The following is a 22894-nucleotide window of genomic DNA, read 5'->3' as shown; positions in this document are numbered from 1 at the left end:
GAGGGTGATGGACCGTCTTGAAACACTTCAGATAAAGCTGCTTCTGGTCAAGCTTCCGGTTCTTTGCATCATACATGTAGCTTATTCATCACCGTCTCTCCCCATCGCGACCAATTGCATTCTTCGTGTGATCGAGTCTACCTGAAGGCAACGTTGACTTCACCAATGATAGTTCTCGCGTCAACTACTGGCCCCCAAAAACACAAGTTCAACTATCTGCGCACCTGGACCGTACAGTTCGAATTCCGCTGTGGCGGAACTTATCTTGACGGCTTGGAGATATCAGTCCCAACTGTGGTTGGGCAACACAGCATGAAGCTATTTCGCGCCTGATCCAGATCCGGCACCTGCTAGATATCCTCAACGCTTGCCGATACGATAATACCTCAAATTTGTTCGAAAATAAACCGTCAGGGGGAGGGGCCGCATCGGCGCAACCTCGACCGCATTCGGCACTTCCTCGGGTCCATGGTAGCGGGACGATAAGAGAGTGGCTGATTCTTGCCTCAAGCCTGCAGACTGCAGCTAAGGGGTCCCCCCCTCCACCCCCTTTCGTACCTGTAGCCAGCCGAAGATTAGGTATCTAACCCCGATCTCAGCCCTCCCAACCCCCACCCCCCGACGGAGAGATTGGGGGTCAGACGGGACGCACAGCAGCCGATAGTGTCGTCAAAACTCGGGCCGTGGCGGTGGTAAAGGTCGAAGACCGCGCAGGGTTCGGAGGAACGTGCAGGAACATGCAGTACCGTCTTGCTGGGGATTAGATAGGTAATCAAGACTTGCCGTTGGATGGAACGCCGGAGGATGGTCCGAGGAGGCGCGTGGATGATGTATTGGTTGTAAGGGATAGTTGGGCAGTGGAAAATCGAAACCACCATCTCCATGGTTCTGATAGTGGCTTGAGATGTAGACCGGTTGAGTGAACCTTTTCAAACCGCAACATCGTGCCCGCATTGCAATCACCAAGTATCTCACGCCCTTTAGCCCATCAAGCCTCAAGTGTATGCTTCACATGGCTGTTCGCCAATGATCGAATTGAAATTATCTCTAAACTTGTACATGCAAACCTCCAAGCATCAATAATACACCTCGCTTTCCAACACCGGTTTGAAATGTGAACAACGTGCATGGCTACCAAGTATTCTGCCAACAGCCAAGCAGGCTTAAACTTAGTCCTGGCGTTCCTCGTACCAAATAGTAAAAGGGGCAACATCCACACCGGTGTGCTTTCCGGCGGCGGCAATGACAGCGGAAGCATTCCGAATGCCTTCCTCGTGGGAGTGTGCAGCAGCTGTTGGATGGTTAACGGAGGCAAAACAAAACAAGAGGTGAGATGCATCCACTTACGGAAGGTCTCTCCAGTCTCGCAACGCCAGTTCCTCCAGGCAACGACCGTCTCGTTCGCGATGAGGGTCTGCTCGCCAATGATCTCACTCCACTGGCCCATGTAGGTGCCTCCGCCGGGGATGGCGACAACGGGAGTTTCTGTAAGACATGTTGTGTTAGCCTCGCTTATTCTGGCTTATTCCTTGCAAAGCTACTGCGTTTGTCTCAGTTCTTGGAAGGGAGGGGTGGGGCTTACTCGGATCCTGCTGGTTCATGTTGACGAACGATCCATCAGGGGATTCCTTGTACTTGACCAGCTGGGTTCAACGTTAGCAGAGAACTAAAAAAAAAATCCCCACTGTGTTAAATGCTTGTGACATGTGACATACCACTTCTGTGATCTGATAGAAGCCTCCAGCGGGGGCGCTGAAGTTGAAAGTACGGCTAGCACCGGGAACCCCCTCCTGGCCCGTGGTGCTGGCCGGGATGAGACCACCTTGGAACTCGATGTTGAGAACTAGAAGAGAAGATGGATGTCAGTCATCATAACATGAAACTTGGGATTTCACCCCACGCTATGGATTGTGTTGTACTTACACTTGCCCATGATGTTTCGAACCTCAACGGCCGGGGCGCCGATCACACCGTAAGAAGTCAAGTTCTTGAACGTGGCACCGGCCGGGCACCGACATGGACGATACTTGGTATCGCACGGAGGAAGCGGTTTGGGCCCCTTGGGGGGGCCACACAAGGCCAGGGCAGGAGCCACGCAGGCGAGAAGGAAGGTTTGGACGTGCATTGTGTGCGTCTTGTCTCAGGGGTTTGAACGCGTGTCAGCTGCTACGATAGGCCAGGCAAGAAACAAAAACGTGTGGCGATCGTCACCGGTGCAGTTGCAATGCAGTGTCAAGTTGCGCAATCTGATCATGATGCATGATTTACCTTGGTTTCAAATACCATTGCTGTTTACGCAGGTCCCAAATCCTCTGGCTGCGCCGCCATAATCAAGCCCCTTTTTTTACCACGTAATTTTGACGCCGGTCCCAACGCTATTAACTGTTGTAAGTCTTGGGGGCAGCGGTTAGGGTCTTGGGTCTTGGGGTCTTAGGAATACCAAATTTCCGTTGTTTACTTTCGTCCGCATCCGACTTGGCGAAAGGTTCAACCGTTGTTTGGATGGTAAACGAGTGGCGAAGCTGGGAAGCTCTTCCTCCTCCCGCGGAGTCCAGGAAAACCCGCGTCCGAGTGCAGCGGCGGCTCTGTGAGTGGCCGCATCCGAACCAAATGTCAGAATGCAAGGCGCCACCAGCACGCTCACGTAGCACCAATGTGACGGAAGCTGCTCGGCTATCTCGCCTGGGATGCCGAGTTTGGTAGGAGGTAAGGTAGTCAGCATCAGTAGTTCTGTGCGTGCGTGTAGCACTGTAGTACATAAATGGCGCGTTTTTGTCCAACGTATGACTGTTTTGTTTCAAGAGCAAAATTCCGGAGCGGCCACCGAGAGGCTAGCGCCCAGTCGTTGCAGCTGAAGGTTCGGTGAGTTCCGCTCGGTCCAGTCACATTTCTGCCCCTTTTGGATGCCATGAGACCCATGAGACATACCTTGTAGAGGCCTGGGCAGTGCTAATACCCTGCCGAGGTGTCAAATCCAATAAGAAGCTCAGATTAGCGACTTGGTATTGAAGAATTTAAGCCTTCAGCCCCTGCAACGCCCCGGATAAAGGTAGTACTGCGAGCTAGGGCAACCGGGGGTATCACTGCAGCTTATGGAATCTCCACTCTGTGATCTGCGTCGTATTCAAAGTGCTTGAGCGGGTGAGTGGCCACTTTCGTAATGTCAACGTGTGGTTGTATTCGTCTTAAACCAGTAAACTGGTGCGCCACGTGTGGACTTACCACTGCTGCACCCGTAATATCTGCAGGGAGTCGGCACGGGGGCGGGCCAACCATCTCACCGTCAGTGCCTGCCTGTATGTCTCATTATCACGCCGTGCCTCTTGGTGGTGGAGCCAAGGCCGGGTGCGTTTACCGTTTGTTGACTGTGTTCTTCTGAGACGTATTTGGCCGAGAACATGAAGAGTCGGAAGAAATTGCGTGTCATGGAAGCATGAAATCCTTCCAATCCTGGTGGAGATACCTATATCGGCGATAATGACAAAGCATGCAGGACAATTCTTGGATAGGATGATTCGGATCCAGGAAACTTGAGCAGGTTGAGTCCACCAAGTACGAATAGCAAACCTAAAACGAAGGCTCGTTGGGACGGCCCGGGTGGCCACCCTTCCCCGCTACCTTAGGTAGTCTCTGCCGATATCCCGTCCTGCCGAAAGCCAAGCTCCAAAGAACCGATTAGGTCAGATTGGGTACGACACCACCGCTGTCATTGGATGCAAGGGTTCGGACCTTGCAACCTTGGTACACTAAAGCTGAAGTTTGCCGATCAAAGGTTATCTCAGACAACCTCAATCTTTTTCCCCATCTTCACCTGCTAGGCTGCAGATGCCAAGCATGTCATCGAAACGTCGGTGTGGTCCATTCGGGGGGGGCTTCCGAAATCACCGGACCGAGGCTCCTGGGCGAAGACTCCGCGGCTGCAGTCGTAGCGTAGGTGGACGGGGATTCCGAGACATGCCCGCTGCATACTGCATGCATATGCATCAAGGACCACTTCTTGCTTTCAGCCCCCAGGTCCCCCCACTCCTACTACGCCGCAAAAACCTAATCCTGAATCACCCGGTTGGAATGCGATAATCGGGGCCACGCTGGCCTGCAAAACTGTTAGGCTAACAGCGTAGTAGATCACTCTCTACCCACGTTTTCCCGGGGGTTTCCACCAGACGGAGTCCGACATGAAGGGTCTTTACACATGTGAGCACAGGTGACAAAGGTAACATGAAAAGCAAGCGAAGATGGACCCCGCAAGAGGACGATCTACTTCGACAGGAATCACAAAAGCAACTCACCAGTAGGTCACTCCCTGTCCCCCCCTCTCAACCTTATTTCCGCCTTCCCGCGCTCTATTCCCTTTTCCTACACCCAATCTCGATCTTGGATCTGGTGGCTTGAGGCTCAACTCAACGTTTGTTCCCCACACGGCACAGGTCCCACCGGCAGAGGCAACACCATCAACTGGAGCGAAGTTGCAAAACACCTGCCTGGCCGCAGCAACAAGGATTGCCGGAAACGATATCTCAACGAGATGGCGGGTACCTTAAAGAAGGTAAGTCGTGCTTACCTCGCTTTGTTTCCACCTAATTAGCCCCTTTCGGGTATCTGGAAGACCGACACTGATCCGAGATGTTAACTCCGACAGGGGCCTTGGTCACAAGACGAAGATGCCCGGCTCGAGAGGCTCGTTGAAGAACACGGGCTGTCCTGGGTAACTGTGTCCCAGGCGATGGGGACCCGAAGTGCCGACCGTAAGTCCCGGACTTGTGACGATTTGCTCGCCGATATGAAGGGGATTGCGCTAACCCATTCAAGAATGCTCAAAGCGATGGAATCATTCGTTGAACCCAGAGTTAAACCACCAGCCATGGCAAGATCATGAGGTACGTACAACCCCCCAAAGTTGACCAAAATGACTGGATGGCTGATACTTGGTGCTTCAGAATGCAAAGTTGCTGCGAGCACTAGCAACGCATGGCAGCAGCTGGAAGGAAATACAGGAGAAGCATTTCCCAACCCGGTCTGCAAACAATGTAAAGAATCAGTGAGTCAATGATACCTTGTCATTCACAAGGAAAGGGGTTCATTGAGAATGCGACGCTGACTTACAACTGGAAAGATATACCATATTGATGCGCCGCGGAGTCACACTGTCAGAAGATGTTCCTCCGTGTTGTCCAGGTCGCAGCGAAAGGCCAGGTGCTTCTTCATCTCGAGCCTTATCTCCAGACACCATACCCGCGCCAGATGCACCGTCATCTAAACCACCGAGTCCCCGGTTGATTCAGCCACAGTCGGACAAGACATCAACATGGGACAGCATGAGCGACAACAGCTATCATGCGTCGAGAAACAGCGTCATGGAGGTAGACGCCATTTGTCCGGCTTTCTCGGAGGAACGCGACCACATCTACCCCTTTTTATCACCAATGCCCTCCGCCAATGACGGGTTTAACACCGACTTCAACAACCTCTTTAGCTTCCAAAATTTTAGCGACCAAAGTACGGTCCAGAGCAGCGACTGCCCGGACATGTGCACCCCGGTCTCGGCCGCCTGCTCCGGCTCAGGGGTTGGCGTGATGGGCGACAACGACTCGGTCGGGAGATGCTGTGCGAGCAATGACGTTCCTGCCGGCAGCACCTTATCGTGGCCACTGGATCATCTCCCGGTGTCCGAGATGGATATGGATATGGGTGGGACAGGAATGGGAAAAGCTGGAAACGGCGCTGTGCTGTCGGCGGCGACACGGCCGTTGACTGCTGTGGATAGCTCATGCTCAAAAGCCAGCATGCAAGCTGCGGCACGACTCTCGGCGTCTGGAAGTGGCGATGCGAGCCCAAGGTCGCGCATGACCATTGTGGTGGACGAGGCCAAGCCCGAGACGCTTGTAGAGGTGATGAAGGTGCTCATGGAGTCTCAGGCGCGGGTGGAATTCTGGCGTCAGTGACGAGGGAGGAAAACTGTTAAATACCACCCACATGTACTCAGCACTGAGCTGAGAGAAAAGTCGTAGATTTCCCGCTTCAGTAATTTAGATTAACTGCAGTGGCTGGCGACTTCTTGTGCAGCCGCCCTCCCAGCCGCCCCAACCACCGCTCCCGTGGTAGCAAGACGAGAAAGTCAGAGTGCACCGAGGATGCCGTGCTCACATGGTCCCTGGCATAAGGTTTACTTTCTTCGTCGGTGTTTTAATACTGGAACACGCACGAGCAATACCGCGGGCCCAGACCCGCCCAACAGTCCGAGGTCCTGGTGCGTTTCAGACAGTGCCCGACGATAAGGTACCTGGACATCTCCCAAGGGGTTTATTAGCACGCCCAAACCCACGTGCAGTTAAAGCACTAATACGCCTAACTGCGAGATACTTCCAACCTGTACATTCATTTGAACCGAGAGATATGTTGTGCCTCTTGCACTCTTACAGTGCCGTCAGGGGCATACCCTCAACGCTGATCCCACACAAAACACACTGTTACACACACAATCCAGTTTTTTGCAACGCGTGCCATGAATCAAGTGCAAAGCCATGAGATCAAATTTCGCGTTCAATGCTGTCACTTCTGTGTGACCGTTGTGTAACCGCCTTAACTCTGAAGTCCAAAAGTGGTATTCAACACGTCAAGGCTCGGCGTGTCGGCTCGGATTTAGTGTAGGTAGGATTAGGTGCCTGCACAGTATGGAGGAATCATGCAGCACAAATTGCAAGCAGCATACAGACCCGTACTCTGGTCCCAGTGCCCTCACTGTGCAACGTCGAAACGGCCCTTTGTTCCCGCATTCAATCAATCATTGCACGCAAAGCACTTCGCACCGTGGTACACGCACTCTTCGCTGACAAATGTCTTGACAAATCCAAAATGTGAGACAGCCGACTGACGACTGTTTCCGGCTGCCCCTATGCACTATGTAAGGGCAACCCCTCATCGAGAACAAACAGAGTGAAAAGGGATCACTTACACCCCGCCTCACAACCACATCAACATCAACAACAACAACCACAAACAACCACCACACCAACTCCAAAAAAACCACTTACACATCAAATCCCCTCAACCATCAACATGCCCAACGTCCTCGTCCTCGGCGGCGCCGGCTATCTCGGCCTCGCCGTCGGCCAAGCCCTGCTCCGCACCGGCAACTACGCCGTCTGGGCGACCACCCGCAGCGCGGACAAAGCCAAAACCCTCATCACCAACGAAATCACCCCCCTCGTCGGCGAAGCCACCGACGCCACCTGGCTGACCTCCATCATCACCACCCACCACATCGACACCGTCATCGACACCACCCAAGCCTACGAACAAGCCGGCACCATCCTGTCCGGCATCACCGCGGCCGCCAAGACCCGCGCCGCCGCCCTCGCCGCGGACAAATCCATCGGCCCCAAGCTCGGCTTCATCTACACCTCCGGCTCGTGGGTCCACGGCTCCCCCTCCCGCCGCGTCAGCGACCGCACCGTGCCCGGCGTGGCCTCCTCGCCCGACAAGCCGGCCACGGCCGTCGGCTGGCGCCCCGCGCATGAGCAGGCCATCCTGGCGGCGCGCGACGTGCTGGATGTGGCGGTCCTGCGGCCGTGCGCGATCTATGGCCGCGGGTCGTGGGTTTGGGGCGTGTGGTGGGGGCCGTTGTTGGCCGCGGCCAAGGCGGGCGGGGAGGAGCCCGTGCAGTTGCCGGTTGGGGAGGAGGCGCGCACGGGCACGGTGCATGTGGATGATTTGGCGGAGGCGTTTGTGAATGCCGCGGATCGGTTGGAGGGCGGGTTGGGCTCGTGGCCGGTGTTTGATGTGGGCGCGGAGACGCTGCCGGTGGGGGATATCATGCAGGCGGCGGCGAGGGAGTTGGGGGTGAAGGCGCAGTTGGTGTACGGGGGTACGCATGGGAATGCGTTCTTGGAGGCGTTGGGCCTGGTGAGCAACTCGGATACGGCGCGGGCGAGGTCGGTGTTGGGCTGGGTGCCGAAGCATCGGGACTTTATTCAGAACTTGCCGGTTATTGTCGCGGCGTGGCGCGCGTCGCAACCGGAGTAGGGGGGATGGCGAGGGGGCTGTTAAGTCCACCGTTATCTCATCGCTTAGGAAGTAGACTTAGCGAATGACAATGAGTTAAGGTACCTGGTTCTGTTATCCAAGCAGCAGCTTTGGTGTCAACATGAGGTTGAGAAACGTCCCGGAAAAGGACTCATGGGGAAGTGTTACATGCCTACATGTACCGGGTAATAATAATGTCTTCTGGATGTGCATCATTCACCGGCTACTCGACCCACTGTATGTACAGGGAAGGAATAAACAGAGTAGAATCCAGTCAACTGTCAGCTCCTAATAATACCTTCAATGTTGTTTGATGCATGTAATGGACTGGGTGTTACATTGCCGCCGGACTACGTCTACAATGATGGTAGCACGTGAGGCAAGGTATCAATAGGTAATCAGAGTAATCTTGTTTAATTACAGGTAAGCAATTACTTCTTTCCAGCTGCTTGTGATCCCCTCTTCTTCAATCCCACCTTAAGGCCATGCTGCATAACAAACCAACGGTTTTCAACCTTGAAGCCATCCGCGTCGACCAGCTCGAACTATTGCCGGGCATCACGTCAGTTCGCAGCTCTGTAGCCCTGGGGCAGTGACACTTACATCAAAATGGAGCAACAGCGTGGGAACCACCTTGTAAATCTCCAGGTAAGCGATATGCTTGCCCATACAAGTCCGGTGACCGGCGCCAAACTGTCACAACATTGTTAGCAAAAGAACCCAAGTCTGCCACACCCCCTAGCACACCTAAATAGGGGGTCGAAAAGAAAACGGGAAAACTTACCGCCAAAACCCCACCCTCCATCCTCCTCCTCTGCTCCTCGCCCACCTCCAACCACCTCTCCGGCCGCCACTCATCCGCATCCTCCCCAAACAACCCCGGATCCCGCCCCACCACAAACGCACTCATCCCCACCACCGTACCGCCCGGCAAGAACTTGCCACACACCACCGCCCCCTCCTTCGGCACCACCCTTTCATACGGCAGCCCAAACGGCGGGTGCAGCCGCCCAGCCTCCTTGACGCACGCGTCGAGGTAGGGCAGCTCGCGCGCGCGCCGCCACGAGACGAGCTGCCCGGGCGCGTGGCCGGCGGCCGCCGCCGCGTCGACTTCGGCGCGGAGCTTGGCGAGCGTGGCGGGGTGCGTGAGCAGGTAGTGGAACATGGCGCGCAGGTAGATGCCGGTGGTGTCGGAGCCGGCGGTGATGTTGGAGGAGGCCCAGGCGGCGAGGGCGCTGGAGGGGGGTGTGAGTTTGATGGTGCTGGTTGTGGGGGAGCGTTTGGGGTTGGTGATGCTGTTAAGGGGAGGGAAACTTACTACGGCGGCAACTTCTCATCCTTGGCCTCGATCTCGAGAAACCTCGAGAGGAAATCGCGCGTGTCCCGGTCCCAATCGTTGGTCCCCTCGGTCTGCATCAGCTTCCGCCTCTCCTGCACGCGCGCCATGGCGAAGGCCGCGCCCGGGCTCACGCCCTTGCCGCGCATGTGCCTCCGGATCGGGTTGTTGGTCCAGTACTTGTCCAGCCAGGGCATCTGCGTGACTAGCGAGGTCTCCTTGAACATCTCCCAGATGGACGCCATGACATTGTTGACGTCGGTGCCCGACTCGAGGAAGCCGAGCCGCTTGGAGAAGGTCAGCTCGCCGATGACGTCGAAGGCGAACATCTGCAGCCACGAGCCCAGGTCGCACGGCTTCTGCGGGTCGACGAACCGCGCCTGCAGCTCCTCGCAGAAGACGACCATGGTCGTGTCGACGTACGGCTCGAACGACACCAGCGTGCTCATGGCGTACGCCCCGGACACGGGCTTCTTGAGCATCCGGTGGATCTCCTCATCCTGCGCCGCGAAGATGCCCGGGATGGCTTTGCCATTGGGCTTCATCAGGAGCGCCTTGTAGAAATCCGCCTTCAGCCACGGCTTGGAGAAGCGGTAGATGTTCCCGACCTCCTCAGGAGAGCCGACGGACACCATGTTCGGCCCGAACCGCACAATGGGGCCATATTGCCGGTGCTGAGCAATGTGATGGTCGTGGGCCTTGTTGCTTAGCACCCAGAGGAACCGTGGGAGGTTTGTGAAGCGGGCGAGTACGGGGCCTGGGATGTGTGATAGTCGCCAGTACGAACGCAGCAACACGGCAAACTGCAATGCAGCCACTACACCCACAGCCGCGACGAAGAGCACCAGACCGGGTCGACTTTCAGCGTAGTGCCCCACAATAGGGATGTCAGTGAGGCCCAGCAGTTCCTTCATTTTGGTCGTCGTCATTGCTCAAGTTGGGGGAGTGAAGCTGACTGGAATGCAAAGCCGACACATGCATGTCGTGCCGACAATTGGATATTATGGAGTGTGGCTACGATTTCAGCGTACTTCGGTCCTTCTTTCAACCGACTATGACATGATATACGAATATACGGACATCTTCGTTGACATGAAGAAGAATCACGGTCCACGGTATGTACATACCACCCAAGCTGCCATGTCAGGGGTCCGCGTATGTTTACGAAGGAGCCTACAACTGTCGCACGAGGAAGGCCCAAATGGGGCATACTCCGGTCTCTTGGCTTGCAGATGGCCACAAGCAAGGACTCATCGACGAGAGAACATGTGTCTTCCACCAAGGCGAGATGGGGTGCAGGGGCTAGAACCTTATCTCGCATTCGGTAAGGATACGATGCAGCTACGAGCGGAGATAAAAAAGGAAGAAAATATTAGGTAATCTTGGCGGATCGACTTGCATCGCTTGTGCCTTTCAGGTGCATCTAGGCCTTGCTCCTCTCCATAAGCGACAAAAGTGCGGCGCACCTACATGTGCATGTACCATCCGAGGCCATTTGCAGCCGCAGGGAAATCTCCCCGCCACCGATGCCGGCTGACTGCTAAAGATATGAAAAATCCAGTCCCCAAGCGAGAAGATGATGTTGGGTAGCGAGAACAGCGGGTAAGGACGGGTGCGGACGGGAGGGCTGCCGTTCCGTTGCAAGACGGTACCATACTCTGGACCGCGGATATAACCGCTCGGTTTCCGAGCCACCGTGCTACCCATGTCGGTACCTTAGGTACGTACCTGGGACCGGAGCCTGCCACTCGGAACTTCCTGTCTCAGCCCAGACCATTCAACAACATGCAATTGTTTGCGGGTCGGTGAGGTCAGTCCCAAGTCCACACTCTCTGTGCTGCCCATTTCACCTTCCACTGCTTGGAGGAGGTTCAGGAAAATCCCATTGCAAAACTTAGACTTAAACCAGGAATTTGATACCTTACTTACTCTAGCGTCACATTTACGATGCATTTGCCGCAATAGTCCATCATCCACGTAGACAATCGACGGCCAAGAATAAGATGGAGGATCCAAAGGAAAAGACGGCCTCGTCATCTTCCTCGTCTGAACCCGCCAGACCTTCATCGGCAGAAACCCTGCCCGCGCAGCCTCAGCCTCCCACCGACACACCCGCCAGCCCATCCCCCCCTCCCGATGGCGGCTTCAAGGCGTGGTCGGCGGTCCTGGGGGCCTGGTGCTGTCTGTTCGTCAGCTTCGGCTGGGTCAACTGCATCGGCATCTTCGAGGCGCACTACCAGCACAACCAGCTGAGCGCGTACCCGCCGGGCATCGTGGCCTGGATCACCTCCACCGAGGTCGCCGTCATGTACATCAGCATGCCCGTGCTGGGAAAGCTCTACGACAGTTTCGGGCCCAAACCCCTCCTGTATGCCGGCACCTTCGCCCATGTCTTTGGCCTCATGATGGCCTCGCTCGCGACTGAGTACTACCAGATCATGCTCTCGCAGTCAATCTGCAGTGCCGTTGGTGCTGCTGCCGTTTTTTCGGCGGCTACGGGCTCCGTCGGCTCGTGGTTCTCGAAGCGGCGGGCCCTGGCCCTTGGCATCGTGGCATCGGGATCGTCAGTCAGTGCTTGTATCCTGCCGTAAGTTCTCCCAGGGGCATTCCCCCCACGACTTCGTTCTTGCATAGCTGCTAATTTGGTTCTCATAGAATACTCGTCATCCGTGTCGGTGCTCTGATCGGCTTCGCATGGGCGTTGCGTATCTGCGCCTTCATGTTTCTGTTCCTCCTCATCATTGCCTGCTTCACGTTGGAGTCCCGAAACCCACCCAAGCCAACCCCATGGGAGCTGATGGCGTTTTTCCGACCGCTCGGCGAGACGCCATTCTTTCTCAACGCGCTTGGCCTCGCCTTCTTTTCCGGCGGCATGTTTGTTGCCTTCAACTTTCTAGTGCTCGAGGCGCAGCATCGGGGCATGGGATCCGAGCTGGCCAACTACCAGATCGCCATTCTGAACGGCGTCAGCGTCTTTGGCCGCATCATCCCGGGCTGGCTGGGCGACAAGGTCGGCCGGTTCAACGTCATGGTCGTCACGACCGCCCTGTCGGCGGTGGCCGTGCTCGCCATATGGATCCCGGCGCCCGTCGGCAGCACGGCAGCAACGGTGGTCTTTGCGTGCATCTTTGGCTTTACTTCCGGCACATTTGTCGGCATGACGCCGGCGCTGGTGCAGCAGATGTCACGGGTCGAGGAGATGGGTATCCGGCTCGGCACCACGTTTGGCATCATCAGTATTGCGGCCTTGACGAGCAACCCGATCGCGGGCGGCCTGATTAGCCGGAACGACGGCGGTTATTTGTATCTCAAGATCTTTTCTGGGTTGGCATTGACTGTAGGCGCTGTGCTGATACTTCTCAGCCGGAACGCGCAGTGCGGGTGGAAATGGAAGCGATTCTGATAGATTATAGCGCCGGAACATTGATAGATAATAGAGTATGTCTTACCATTACTACCGGCCCTGTATCCTTGATGATCTAGAGGCGTCACATGCCTTGGTTACATTGAAGACAACGGCACGGATACCGTACCCGCTTCCATCTCTATCTGTCGTATCAACGCGTGGTGGGTAATTATTGCCACGTGCAACTATTCTTCCGTAACGCTCTTTGATCATGACCTTCTGGGGGTATTCGTCGAATCAATAAAGCGGGCTAGTTGGTGTGCTCATAATGGCTCAGGTCTGACAGCTTCCAGGTCGAGCGCAGTTGGGACCGGAGTAAGAAAGCCCGAACGTGGCCAACCCCTTTGTAATCTGTCCTCGGTGCGAAGTTATGCATGGAACTATGTCCCCTGCTTACATGTGTATGTCAAAACGACCAGCAAGGGAAATCTTTCCGCGCCCAGCCCTTTACAACTAGCCCGGGTATCTTGGAACGCCTCCGTGACGTAGAATCAAGCAGCCCTCGCGCCGCCACCCAACTCCTCTCTAGCCCACGCATTTTGTAACACGAGGCAAACATGCCGTCATCACTCGGTAACTTGAACGGTCTGGAGGACCACCACCAGTTCTTCAAGGCCGCCGACATCAACCTCCGATCCGAAGTCTCAAACTCCAACGATCCGCGTGTCAGATCGATCCCAGAGTTGATCGACTACAATGCCCGTGTCAACCCGGAAACCTTGTTCTGCTACCAGGCGCTCAAGTCTGCAGATACATCGGGAGACACGGATGTGCCGCCGCCCATGGCGGTGGTAAACATGGTTCAGCTTCGAGATGCAGTCTGGCGCTGTTCCCAAAGATTACTCCAGGAGCTGGGGATTAGTCACGAAAGCAAAACACCAACTGGCAAACCCGCCCCGGTTGCTCTCTTCATGGACAGCGACCTCAGTCTCCTGATTCACCTCTTTGCCCTGATGGCCCTAGGGACACCGGTAAGATCATATAAAGATAATGCGTCCATCACGACACTTTGAGATTAACTTGGCGCGGGAGTAGGTCGCCTTATTGTCCGCACGGTTAAGCACGGTGGCGGTTCAGCACTTAGCAGACACCATCCAGGCACAAGCTATCATTGTGTCCCCGCGGACGGCCAGCGTGCTGAAGCCTTTGGAGACGGGAACTGAAACTTCTGTCGGCAGCTCTCTCCCAAAGCTACATGTGGCAAAGTCATTTCAGCATGATTTGAGGGCAGCAGAAGAAACCCCTGAGAATGGCCAAAGGGGGAAGGTGACCATCTGTGCCCCGGACCACTATGTTGGCGAGCAAGACCGAAATGTCTTGATCCTGCACTCTTCGGGGACCACCGGACTTCCAAAGGCCATCTTTCAGTCGCACAAGTACCTGCTTGGGTACGCTAGCTGCCATATCCGAACCGATGAGGAGGATATCGGCGCCTTGAACATGTCCACCCTTCCGTTATACCACGTAAGAAACCCCCCCCCCCACAGCCATTAGATGCAGCCGTACTAAACGGAGAAACAGGGGTTTGGTCTAGTCGTCCCCTGCCTCACCTTGGGCATCGGAAAGCCCTTCCTACTGCCACCACCACACACAGTCCCCACCGGACTGTCCACGGCCAACGCTCTCCGGCAGTTTGGCTGCAAGTCCCTGATGACGGTGCCTCACATCCTAGACGAAATGGTTGCCCTCCCTCCCGGCGAAGGCGTGGACGCGCTCCTCCCGCTGCAATTTGTTGCTTGCGGCGGCGGCCCGCTCAAGCTGACAACCGGTGAAAAGCTGGCCGCAGCTGGTGTCAAGTTGCTAGCTCACTTTGGGACCACCGAGATTGGGCCGCTAGCTCCCATATTTGCCCCTTCAGAGGATTATGACTGGCGCTATTGGCGGCTCCGGGATGACTACCGAATCACTGTCGAGCCCGTCGAACAACAACCGGAGCAGCAGCAAAACACCACAGCCCCTTCTGCTCCTAGCAGTGGCCAGCACTACCAGTTGACGGCGCTGCCCTTTGGCTGGGACACCCCCTTCGTCTTGCAAGATTGGCTAGTCACCAGCGACCGAAACCCCGGCCGCGACTTCCGAGCCATGGGGCGAAAGGACGATCTGATCGTGCTCATCACGGGGGAGAAGGTCCCGCCGCAGATTCTCGAATCAGCGCTCTGTCAAAGCGAGTTGGTCAAGGGAGCGGTGGCTTTTGGCGACGGGCAGTTCGAGCTCGGCGTGGTTGTGGAGCGGGCCGATACCCCTGACACGGCCGACGTGGATACGTTCAAGGCGCTTCTCTGGCCCATTGTGGCCGAGGCAGGGCGGCAGATGGACAGCCATGCTCGGATATCGTCCTTGGCTAGCATAGTGGTGACCGGGCCCGAAAAGCCGCTCCCCCGTTCCGATAAGGGGTCTGTGTTGAGAAAGGAGGCGTACCGGATCTTTGAGGAGGAGATCAAGAAAGCTTACCAGGATTTGGAGCTCACGGATAGCGATGGTGATTCGTCTCTTGACCCTGACGCCCTGGAGGACAGCCTGAAAAAGCTAGTACAAGCGCAGATGCAGGATGCTGTGCCGGAAGGAGTCTGGGGTGCCGAGGACGACCTATTTGAGTTGGGCGTAAACTCGCTACAAGCAGCACGCATATCCAGGGCCATCAAGAGAGCTCTAAGAAAGGAGGGCATGTCAAACCTTGTCCCCGCGGATAAGATTGGGGCGGATTTTGTCTACAAGAATCCTACCATCTCGCAAATGGGCGACGCATTGAGGCTTACGAGTAGCCGGCGAGAACTGTCAGAAGAAGCCATGATCGACAGCTATGTCTCGCGTTACAGCGGGCTTGTGTCCAAACGCCGACATGTCGTCTTGCTGACCGGGAGCAGCGGCACTCTCGGCTCATACGCCTTGCAGCACTTGGTTGCTCTACCACACGTCTCCGAGGTCATTTGCCTTGTTCGCAAGGGGAGACACTCAGCTGAAACCAACGGCGACACTGATTACGTCGCCGCACAGATTCAGAAGGCAAATTCCAAGGGTGCCAACATCCCAACCGAGTATGCCCCAAAGGTCACGGTTATTCAGGCGGACCCGTTCCAAGACCGCCTGGGTCTTCAGGGGGATGAGTACAGGCGTCTGGCTGAGAAAGTCGACCACATCTTCCACTGTGCCTGGCCTGTGGATTTCCAGCGATCCATCTCATCCTTTGAGAACCAGTTCCGCTTTCTGCAGAACCTTGTCCAACTCTCTGCCAACGCCAACGAACTCCAGGGCAAGCAAACTCGACTGCTCTTTGTGTCCTCGATCGCCGTGGTTGGCCAGTACCACCGGAGCCACGGCTCGCGGATCGTCCCGGAGGAGGTCATGGAAGGTGCAAGGAGTACCAACGACTTTGGGTACGGCAAGGCAAAGCTCGTCTGCGAGAAGATCCTGGCCAATGTGGCCGACGAGTTGCGCGGCAAGGTGGAGGTGGCCAGCGTTCGGTTGGGGCAGATATCGGGTGCGAGAACAAGCGGCATCTGGAACTCCAGAGAGCATTTCCCTGCGCTTGTGAGGTTATCACAAACCATCAAGGCCTTTCCAAAACTGCAAGGGGTAAGAGCTTTCCGCCTGCCGTAAGGAAAACGAACCATTTGACTGACTTGTTCACAGACACTCTCCTGGCTGCCTGTGGATGTGGCAGCCACAACCATATCTGACGTCCTTCTCTCACCCCAGCCACTTGATCTTATCTACCATGTCGAGAACCCCCTCCGACAAGATTGGTATACCGTCATGTCGACCATCGCAGAGGGGTTAGGCTTTCCTCCGTCTTCGGCCCTTGTTAGCTTTGACGAGTGGGTAGCAAAGGCGGAAGGGAGCGCCTTGGTGCGGGCGTCTGGTTATGCTTCGGTGGCCATGTTGATGGATTTCTTTAAGCACGACTTTGAGCGCATGGCTAGCGGCGGCGTCGTTTTGGACACGTCCAAAGCACGCCAGGCGTCACTCGCCCTGCGGAACGTTGAGATTGTAGAGCGGGAGGAGATTCTGAACTACGTCCGGAACTGGAGACGGTCTGGGTTTCTGGATGAGAAGGCTTGATCTCGTCCTGATGCCAAGTCTTCAAGTTGTTTTAGAGAAGGGGAATCGGGGTTCGATGCCACTACTCTGATTGTAGAATGAATCAAAACAAACCCAATAACACAATCAACTAAGGCGTTTTGGGTGCATGGCATGGGCACCGCCGCTTCAGCCAAGACAACGAGACCAGGCTAGGCACAATGCTGGTGTCGTTTTTGGTTAGGAAAACGCCACAACGGCTGACGAGGTGCTTTCTCATGCATGCGTCTGCTGAGCCTGCTCAGGCTCTCCGTCTTTTCAGCTTCATTCTGTCAATCTGTATTTTTGTTCACTTTCTTTCAGCATACACAGAGGTAGTCCCTCTTACGAGCTACACACAAACCGAGCACCGGTACAGATCTTCCCGGAATTAGAATGAGATTATCTCCCAAAACAGCTTTGCCGGACCCTGCCACTCCATCTCAGACCTTCAAGCTGTCTCAAATCTGCGGGTTCTGGCCAGATTATGCTACTTCCAGTAAATAGCCCCAAGCCCGTCGCCTCTATTCTAGGCCCAGCCCCATTGCTCTTACTGATCTTGTCGCAGCGGCAGCGTGGACATACTGGTGCCCCAATGATGTCGCCTGTGCCATCAACGTCCAAGTCACACCTCACATCGTCTTCTGCCCGGATCCTGCATATACCCTAGCCACAACTTGGTACGACTATGGAAAATGGCCTTCTACGGGTTGTGGCTCACGCCAAATTTGTTGGTACGTACCCTGACAAAGATGCCATGTCCTTGGCCTCAAACTAAACCTCATCGCAGCCCAAGCGGAGAGAAGGCGATGGTCAAGAATTATGACTACGGAGCGACTATCTTTGGACAATGTATCGCATCTTCAAATCCTTTCACTGGACCATTGAGCGCTACAACAGAGACTTCGGGAACTTCTATTCATCTCTCCGTCTGGGGTGCAACAACGACGAGCCTATCCTCGCAAACGGTTGCCACCACCACTGACCCAGGTACGATCCCGCCCTTGCGTTGACGTTGATTGCCGGGTGGTGGCTACGATCACCGGAATAGTTTCTAATCTGCCAGCAGTTGGGGGGCCGTCACCAACGCCACAGGCGCCGCAGACGATAATAAATACGGCGCCCGCCGCGCAGGACGGACTGAGTATTGGAGCAGAAGTTGGTTCCATCCTCGGCGCTATATTCGGGGCCATAGCTCTCGCAATCGCCGTTTACTATGGACGCAAGCAGTATAAGCTCCGGTCTTGAGGTCTCAGGTGGTGTCACAAATGGGTGTCATGAGGATGCAGGCGAACCAGCCGTTTTCACAACACCGGCTTCACTGCCGGAAAAGGGACAGCTGATGGTAGAGATATTTTCATTCCTGATAAATAAATGAACGCTTTTCCATCAACCCAAAACTCGATAGCAATCACCAACAACCGTATCAACCAGAGTTCTCCGTCCAGCCCAGGTTCACACCAAGGCTAGTCGCAATATCCCAATCCCTATTACGTCCAGTACCATCGTCCCTAGACCTTGCAGAAACCCCCAGCTCCTAGCCTTGGTTGGTCCCCTCACCTCCCCACGCCTTCTCCTCCTCCAAAACAAGAACCCCCTCTCTCAAGCCTCGCCCACAACCCATTGCTCTCCCCCTCACTCCATCCCCACCACAGCTTCATCCCCCCTCCCAACCACCCCATCCCTCCCAAACCCAATCCTCACCAACCCTCCCCCTCAACCCCCCGCCGCCCGCCGGGAAGCACCCTCCAGTGCCGCTTCCCTCTCCCTCTCCCACCGCTCCGCCCTCTCCCTCTCCTGCTCCCTCTCCCTCTCCCGCTCCCTCTCCCACTTCCTCTCCTCCCTCTCAATCTCCCTCCGATTCAACACCGCCCCCTCCCGCGCCTCCCTGCGCTTCCTCTCCCGCCTCGCCCTCCACCGCTCGTACAACGCTAGACTGAAGGCCGGCCACGCCAACTTCATCATGAACAGGCCTATGTAGGTAGGGCTATCACTGCTGGTCGTGTTGGTGTTGCTGCTGTGGGTCGGGTGTCGACGCGTGGCGGAGCAGCTCGTTGTGGTGGTGTAGGTAGTATGGTGGCGAGGATGGGGTAGCAGACGAGGAGGGCGTTTAGTGTGTCGGCCGGGGTTGTTGGGGCGTTGGCGGTCGTGGTTGTGGTCGTGGTGTGGTGTTTGACTAAAAGGGTAGGATCTAAGATGGGGACTTTCTTTGGCAATGGTTCTGGGGTCCCGGTTGGGGCGGGATGTGCGATGCTTGTCGTAAGTAGGAGAGTTTGTAAGTGGGTGGTTGGATTTGTTGAGGTAGGCAAAAATTATAGCGTAAGCTCGGTGTCGGTTTATGGATTTTCAGAATCCCAGTCAGTGTCAAGGAAGCAGGATATTAGTAAGGATGAGGAGCGAAGGGGCAGCAACCTTTAAAAGGGGGAGAGTGATGAGGTGTTCGTTGTGCTTACCCCCAAAGGTCACACACAGCCTTTATGCACAACGCTTCTCCATCTCATAAAGTGTAGAACCTGAGTCGCACCTAGCCAACTATGACCCGACAACACACAGGCATATGATATTTGCGTAGGGGGCGGTGCATAACAGCCGTCATCGTGTTCCCGTACGTACCTAAGCAGTTTTGTTTCTGACTTGGTTTGCAACCATGACCATCACGAATCTCCGGGCCACCATTACCTGAAACTCGAAACCTATGACTACATGTAAGTATCATTCTTTCTCTCTTGATTCAAACCACCTTTCTTGGGTGTAGTTCATCGTACAATGCAAGTGACACATTGAGTCAAGTCACTCAAAAAAGGGAACTGATCATAGTAGGGGATTCACTCAAAGGAATAATTCACCTCCATTTTATCCAACCAGGTGTTTACACATCACCAACACATCAACGATCCAAGCATGGCTAGGTAACCTAGACGTCCAGTCACCAACGATATCGCGAATCAGGCCACCCCTCCTTCTCCAACTCCCGGCGCATCGCAACCCTCACAGCCTCCAAGTCAATAAACTTATCCAGCCTCTGATAAAACACAACCGCATCCCACTGCTTCGCAATTTTCTCCGTCTCCAGCATCCCCGGCTCCGACCCGCGCCGCTGCTCATACATCCCCCCCATCTCCTCCGCCAACGCCCGCCTCTTCATCACCTCCCTCCGCCGCCCCACGAAATAATCCACCGCCCCCCGCACCATATCCAGCGGCATGGTGAGAGCGCACGCGGCCATGTCCGGCCTCGTCAAGTCCTTCATCAGCTCGGTGTGCGCGTAGGTGACGGGGTCGCCGTTGCCCGCCAGCGCCTTGGCCATCAGCCGGAACACCGCGCTGAAGAAGCGGATCGTCTTCCAGCTCATGAGCGCCTCGGCCGCCGCGGGGCTGACGTAGGGGGAGGGTTCCAGGCCCACCAGGCTGCGTGGTGCCGGCGGGGGGGTCGGCGGCGGCCAGGTCACCTGGGGGGAGCTGGGGCGGTTGGGGGGTGGGGGGGTGGCCGGTGGTGGTATGGTCGGTGGCGGTGGCGGTGGTGGGGTGGCCGGTGGTGGTGGCGGCGTCGTGAGGGAGGTTTGTTCTTGTGGGGGGATGGCTACGTCCTCGGCGGGGTCCAGGTTGGTGTCGACGGGGACGTGCGAGATGGCGTGGAAGTAGATACATTTATCCTCGATGGTCGTCACTGACGGGATGAACTTCATCTCGTAGAGGAGGCTCATGGTGGAGACTGTGACTGAGTATCAAAACAAAAGAAAATATTGTGTGGTGGTAATGGTGGGTTGGGTTGTCAATATGACTGGTGTTTTTGTAACTGTTACAGGGATCAAGCGGGTTCTCAAGCTTGAAATACTCAAAGGTTCGAGTCCTGAACCATCGTGTGCCCCGGAATCCTTGAATTCTTGAACATGACGGCTGTCCAAGTCCCAACACCTGTGCTTAAACACGCTTACTCGGAAGGAATGGAGAAGAATATGGGCCAATAGTAAGTTCACAACCTCTGTTTTAAACTGGCATATAATTTCATTGTCTCAAGCTAAGAGGTCAAAGAATTATTGACATCGCCCCTGAACAACCTAGAAGTAGCTTCCCTTCCAGGCATCCGAGACAGCCTTCGCAACAAGGTTGTTGATTTCGATACCGGGGTGGTAGTCGTTGAACCAGAGGCATGACTTGCCGTCGCTGTTGAAGCAGGTGGCGTCGGGCGAGCCGTACTTCGTCGGGTTATCGAGCGCAGTGTTGAATGGGGCAGTTGTATCGATGATCTTGGACGTGATACCGGTGTTCTTGGTCTTGAACGCGGCTAGGCCAGCAGTCAGGGCATCGTTGTACTTGGCAATGGCAACGGCCTCGGCCTTCTGGTTATCTTCGGATCCTTCGAGCACCGCCGGGGTCCGGTGGATGGCTGTGTCCGTTCTTGTTAGCGAGTCCCCGAGTACAAAGGACAAAGAACAACTTACGCGGCACGGTGAGCAAGGCAAAGTTCCTTGCACCGGCATCGTACAGAATCTGCAGCTGCCCGAAGTAGGTGGCCATGATCTGCTCAACGACCTGGTCGTAGTCCTCCTTCCACCACGCGTTGCCCACGTCGTTGACGCCAATCCAGACTCCGAACAGGGCATTGTCTCCCCAGGGGGCATAGCTGGGCTTCTTGGCGATGCTGTCGCTGAACTGCTTGACCTGGTCAACGAAGCTGAGCACCGTCGGCTCGTAAGGAGGGACGATGGTGGCGTTGGTGGTGGCACCGCCGTAGGCGAAGTTGTAACTCAGGAGAGTGGATCGGTTGTACTGGGAGGCCAGGAAGCCAACCCAGTTCAAGCCACCGCTAGCGGTCCATCCGGGCAACGCGGGGTTACCGAGCGGGTTGCTCGTGGAGGGCTTGGTGCCCTTGACATCGAAGCCCGTCTGGGAGTACGAGTCGCCAAAGGTGATGAGGAACTGCACGGAGCAGTCATCAGGCGTGGCGCTGCTGGTGCTGGACGCCGCGCTTGTGGTCGAACTCGTGCGGGTCGAGGTCGCCAGAGTGGTGGATGTCGCGGGGGTGGTCGTGGCCTGGCCCGGGATACACTGGTCTATGGCATTGTCAACATGCATAGTTGGACCGATTTCCAGTTATTTCGCCACTTACGGTACCAGTCGTTATACGCCATGCAATAAGCGCCAGAAACACATGTTGTCGGCCCCGTGTATCCAATGCCACCGCACTGCGTCCACAACCCAGCCGTATCCGCAGCCAAGGCCCCGGGGGCCGCGGCAAGGAGTGCCAGAGTTGTCCGAGAGAGAGAACGCCCCATTGTGAAGTCGTGAAGATATCAAGCTTGGATGGGAACGAACAGGGTGTACCCAAACCACAACGGATGCGCCATCATATATACTTCCTGCCAAGGACCGCAATCTGATCCAAATAGCCTTCCTTTGTCCCGGATACCAGGTTGAAGTCGGAGCCAATTCAGGGACAGTGGGCTGTTCATTGGCGGAGATTCTGCTAGGGTACGGGAGAGCGTGGCCCGTGGAGACTCCTAATCTAGGGGGGCGGAGGGAGACGTTGCGGGATGTCACCCGAATAGCCGAGAACGCGGAAGCGAAGATCAAGATCCGGAAAAGCTCGATTGCAGGGCATGGTTGTACGGGCTAAACAGCGCTACGAACGCAGCTATTTCCGGCTGTATCCCCGTGTTGCGTCGTTCTCGATCCCCTGTTTTCCCCATGGTTTGCATGTCGTCCAAACCCGCCCAGAACCGTCCATCGAGGGAGTCGCCGGCATGCATTAGCTCAACGCCGGACTCTTCGGGTCGGATCTTTGGGGATGAAGCGAGAGAAGAAAGCGGGGATAGCGGAGTATCGTCGTGGCGGCCAAGAGAAGCATCGACTGAGCGAGTAACTAGACCCGATCCTTCACGGCTGACACGGCGAACGTTACCGATCGAGCGTTGAGCGGGAGGATCCTGAGGAGCACGACACAGGGCAACCCTCATACAGAGAAGGTTTTCACAAAGAGTAAACTGCACGACAACAGTCCGGGTTCCAATGGAGGGTTACTAGGTTCTCGGTAGGAAGTAGGAAGGGGGTAAATATCCGACTGCTCGGACTTGT

General features: G+C 55.8%; 10 protein-coding genes across 10 annotated transcripts; 6 read left to right on the top strand and 4 right to left on the bottom strand.

Moving 5' to 3' along the window:
- Nucleotides 1-949: 949 nt before the first annotated feature.
- On the bottom strand, nt 950-2222 carry F5144DRAFT_352417 (uncharacterized protein). The gene is made up of 5 exons (XM_066784308.1): nt 1924-2222; nt 1716-1843; nt 1583-1643; nt 1348-1485; nt 950-1291 (listed from the first exon to the last, which is right to left on the bottom strand). The coding sequence occupies exons 1-5, from the start codon at nt 2123-2125 to the stop codon at nt 1170-1172; spliced, it is 651 nt and encodes a 216-aa protein (XP_066639810.1). The 5' UTR covers nt 2126-2222; the 3' UTR covers nt 950-1169.
- A 2303-nt stretch (nt 2223-4525) lies between these two features.
- F5144DRAFT_657198 (uncharacterized protein) lies at nt 4526-6259 on the top strand (the record flags this gene model as incomplete). The annotated part of the gene is made up of 5 exons (XM_066793183.1): nt 4526-4546; nt 4640-4745; nt 4846-4877; nt 4938-5038; nt 5114-6259. 5 exons carry the CDS (start codon nt 4526-4528, stop codon nt 5940-5942), a joined length of 1089 nt encoding a protein of 362 aa, XP_066639809.1. The 3' UTR covers nt 5943-6259.
- Nucleotides 5980-6635, top strand: F5144DRAFT_352412 (uncharacterized protein). The gene has a single exon (XM_066784307.1). The coding sequence runs from the start codon at nt 6145-6147 to the stop codon at nt 6523-6525; it is 381 nt and encodes a 126-aa protein (XP_066639808.1). The 5' UTR covers nt 5980-6144; the 3' UTR covers nt 6526-6635.
- A 225-nt stretch (nt 6636-6860) lies between these two features.
- On the top strand, nt 6861-8022 carry F5144DRAFT_538957 (uncharacterized protein; the record flags this gene model as incomplete). Its single annotated transcript, XM_066787110.1, has 1 exon — nt 6861-8022. Exon 1 carries the CDS (start codon nt 7057-7059, stop codon nt 8020-8022), a length of 966 nt encoding a protein of 321 aa, XP_066639807.1. The 5' UTR covers nt 6861-7056.
- Nucleotides 8023-8453: 431 nt separating this feature from the next.
- F5144DRAFT_550674 (cytochrome P450) lies at nt 8454-10272 on the bottom strand (the record flags this gene model as incomplete). The annotated part of the gene is made up of 4 exons (XM_066787648.1): nt 8454-8567; nt 8626-8715; nt 8807-9257; nt 9341-10272. 4 exons carry the CDS (start codon nt 10270-10272, stop codon nt 8454-8456), a joined length of 1587 nt encoding a protein of 528 aa, XP_066639806.1.
- A 609-nt stretch (nt 10273-10881) lies between these two features.
- Nucleotides 10882-12814, top strand: F5144DRAFT_582299 (major facilitator superfamily domain-containing protein). Its single transcript, XM_066789492.1, has 2 exons — nt 10882-11945; nt 12014-12814. The coding sequence occupies exons 1-2, from the start codon at nt 11362-11364 to the stop codon at nt 12759-12761; spliced, it is 1332 nt and encodes a 443-aa protein (XP_066639805.1). The 5' UTR covers nt 10882-11361; the 3' UTR covers nt 12762-12814.
- Nucleotides 12815-13321: 507 nt separating this feature from the next.
- F5144DRAFT_495138 (uncharacterized protein) lies at nt 13322-16823 on the top strand (the record flags this gene model as incomplete). The annotated part of the gene is made up of 4 exons (XM_066786080.1): nt 13322-13735; nt 13800-14228; nt 14286-16337; nt 16395-16823. 4 exons carry the CDS (start codon nt 13322-13324, stop codon nt 16821-16823), a joined length of 3324 nt encoding a protein of 1107 aa, XP_066639804.1.
- A 197-nt stretch (nt 16824-17020) lies between these two features.
- F5144DRAFT_351543 (uncharacterized protein) lies at nt 17021-18214 on the top strand. Its single transcript, XM_066784306.1, has 4 exons — nt 17021-17319; nt 17389-17554; nt 17611-17810; nt 17890-18214. Exons 1-4 carry the CDS (start codon nt 17217-17219, stop codon nt 18066-18068), a joined length of 648 nt encoding a protein of 215 aa, XP_066639803.1. The 5' UTR covers nt 17021-17216; the 3' UTR covers nt 18069-18214.
- A 322-nt stretch (nt 18215-18536) lies between these two features.
- F5144DRAFT_605599 (uncharacterized protein) lies at nt 18537-20523 on the bottom strand (the record flags this gene model as incomplete). Its single annotated transcript, XM_066791442.1, has 2 exons — nt 18537-18793; nt 19755-20523. The coding sequence occupies 2 exons, from the start codon at nt 20521-20523 to the stop codon at nt 18537-18539; spliced, it is 1026 nt and encodes a 341-aa protein (XP_066639802.1).
- Nucleotides 20524-20799: 276 nt separating this feature from the next.
- On the bottom strand, nt 20800-22357 carry F5144DRAFT_517860 (uncharacterized protein). The gene is made up of 3 exons (XM_066786651.1): nt 21930-22357; nt 21262-21873; nt 20800-21206 (listed from the first exon to the last, which is right to left on the bottom strand). Exons 1-3 carry the CDS (start codon nt 22093-22095, stop codon nt 20878-20880), a joined length of 1107 nt encoding a protein of 368 aa, XP_066639801.1. The 5' UTR covers nt 22096-22357; the 3' UTR covers nt 20800-20877.
- Nucleotides 22358-22894: the final 537 nt, after the last annotated feature.

The sequence above is a fragment of the Chaetomium tenue genome (genome assembly GCF_020726465.1).
Source record: "Chaetomium tenue strain MPI-SDFR-AT-0079 chromosome Unknown F5144scaffold_6, whole genome shotgun sequence".
NCBI classification, from domain to species: domain Eukaryota; kingdom Fungi; phylum Ascomycota; class Sordariomycetes; order Sordariales; family Chaetomiaceae; genus Chaetomium; species Chaetomium tenue.
Note: the sequence above shows the minus strand (reverse complement) of the source record. Positions and strands in the feature narration are given on the sequence as shown.

Coding starts and splice junctions, on each gene's coding strand:
- F5144DRAFT_352417 (XM_066784308.1), bottom strand. CDS start 2,125: ATGCACGTCCAAACCTTCCTTCTCGCCTGCGTGGCTCCTGCCCTGGCC. Junction 1,486..1,582: donor CATGAACCAGCAGGATCCGA/GTAAGCCCCACC, acceptor CATGTCTTACAG/AAACTCCCGTTGTCGCCATC. Junction 1,292..1,347: donor CGAGACTGGAGAGACCTTCC/GTAAGTGGATGC, acceptor ACCATCCAACAG/CTGCTGCACACTCCCACGAG.
- F5144DRAFT_352412 (XM_066784307.1), top strand. CDS start 6,145: ATGGTCCCTGGCATAAGGTTTACTTTCTTCGTCGGTGTTTTAATACTG.
- F5144DRAFT_582299 (XM_066789492.1), top strand. CDS start 11,362: ATGGAGGATCCAAAGGAAAAGACGGCCTCGTCATCTTCCTCGTCTGAA. Junction 11,946..12,013: donor GTCAGTGCTTGTATCCTGCC/GTAAGTTCTCCC, acceptor TGGTTCTCATAG/AATACTCGTCATCCGTGTCG.
- F5144DRAFT_351543 (XM_066784306.1), top strand. CDS start 17,217: ATGAGATTATCTCCCAAAACAGCTTTGCCGGACCCTGCCACTCCATCT. Junction 17,555..17,610: donor GGCTCACGCCAAATTTGTTG/GTACGTACCCTG, acceptor ACCTCATCGCAG/CCCAAGCGGAGAGAAGGCGA. Junction 17,811..17,889: donor TGCCACCACCACTGACCCAG/GTACGATCCCGC, acceptor ATCTGCCAGCAG/TTGGGGGGCCGTCACCAACG.
- F5144DRAFT_517860 (XM_066786651.1), bottom strand. CDS start 22,095: ATGGGGCGTTCTCTCTCTCGGACAACTCTGGCACTCCTTGCCGCGGCC. Junction 21,874..21,929: donor GGCGTATAACGACTGGTACC/GTAAGTGGCGAA, acceptor ACAATGCCATAG/ACCAGTGTATCCCGGGCCAG. Junction 21,207..21,261: donor TGCCTTGCTCACCGTGCCGC/GTAAGTTGTTCT, acceptor GAACGGACACAG/CCATCCACCGGACCCCGGCG.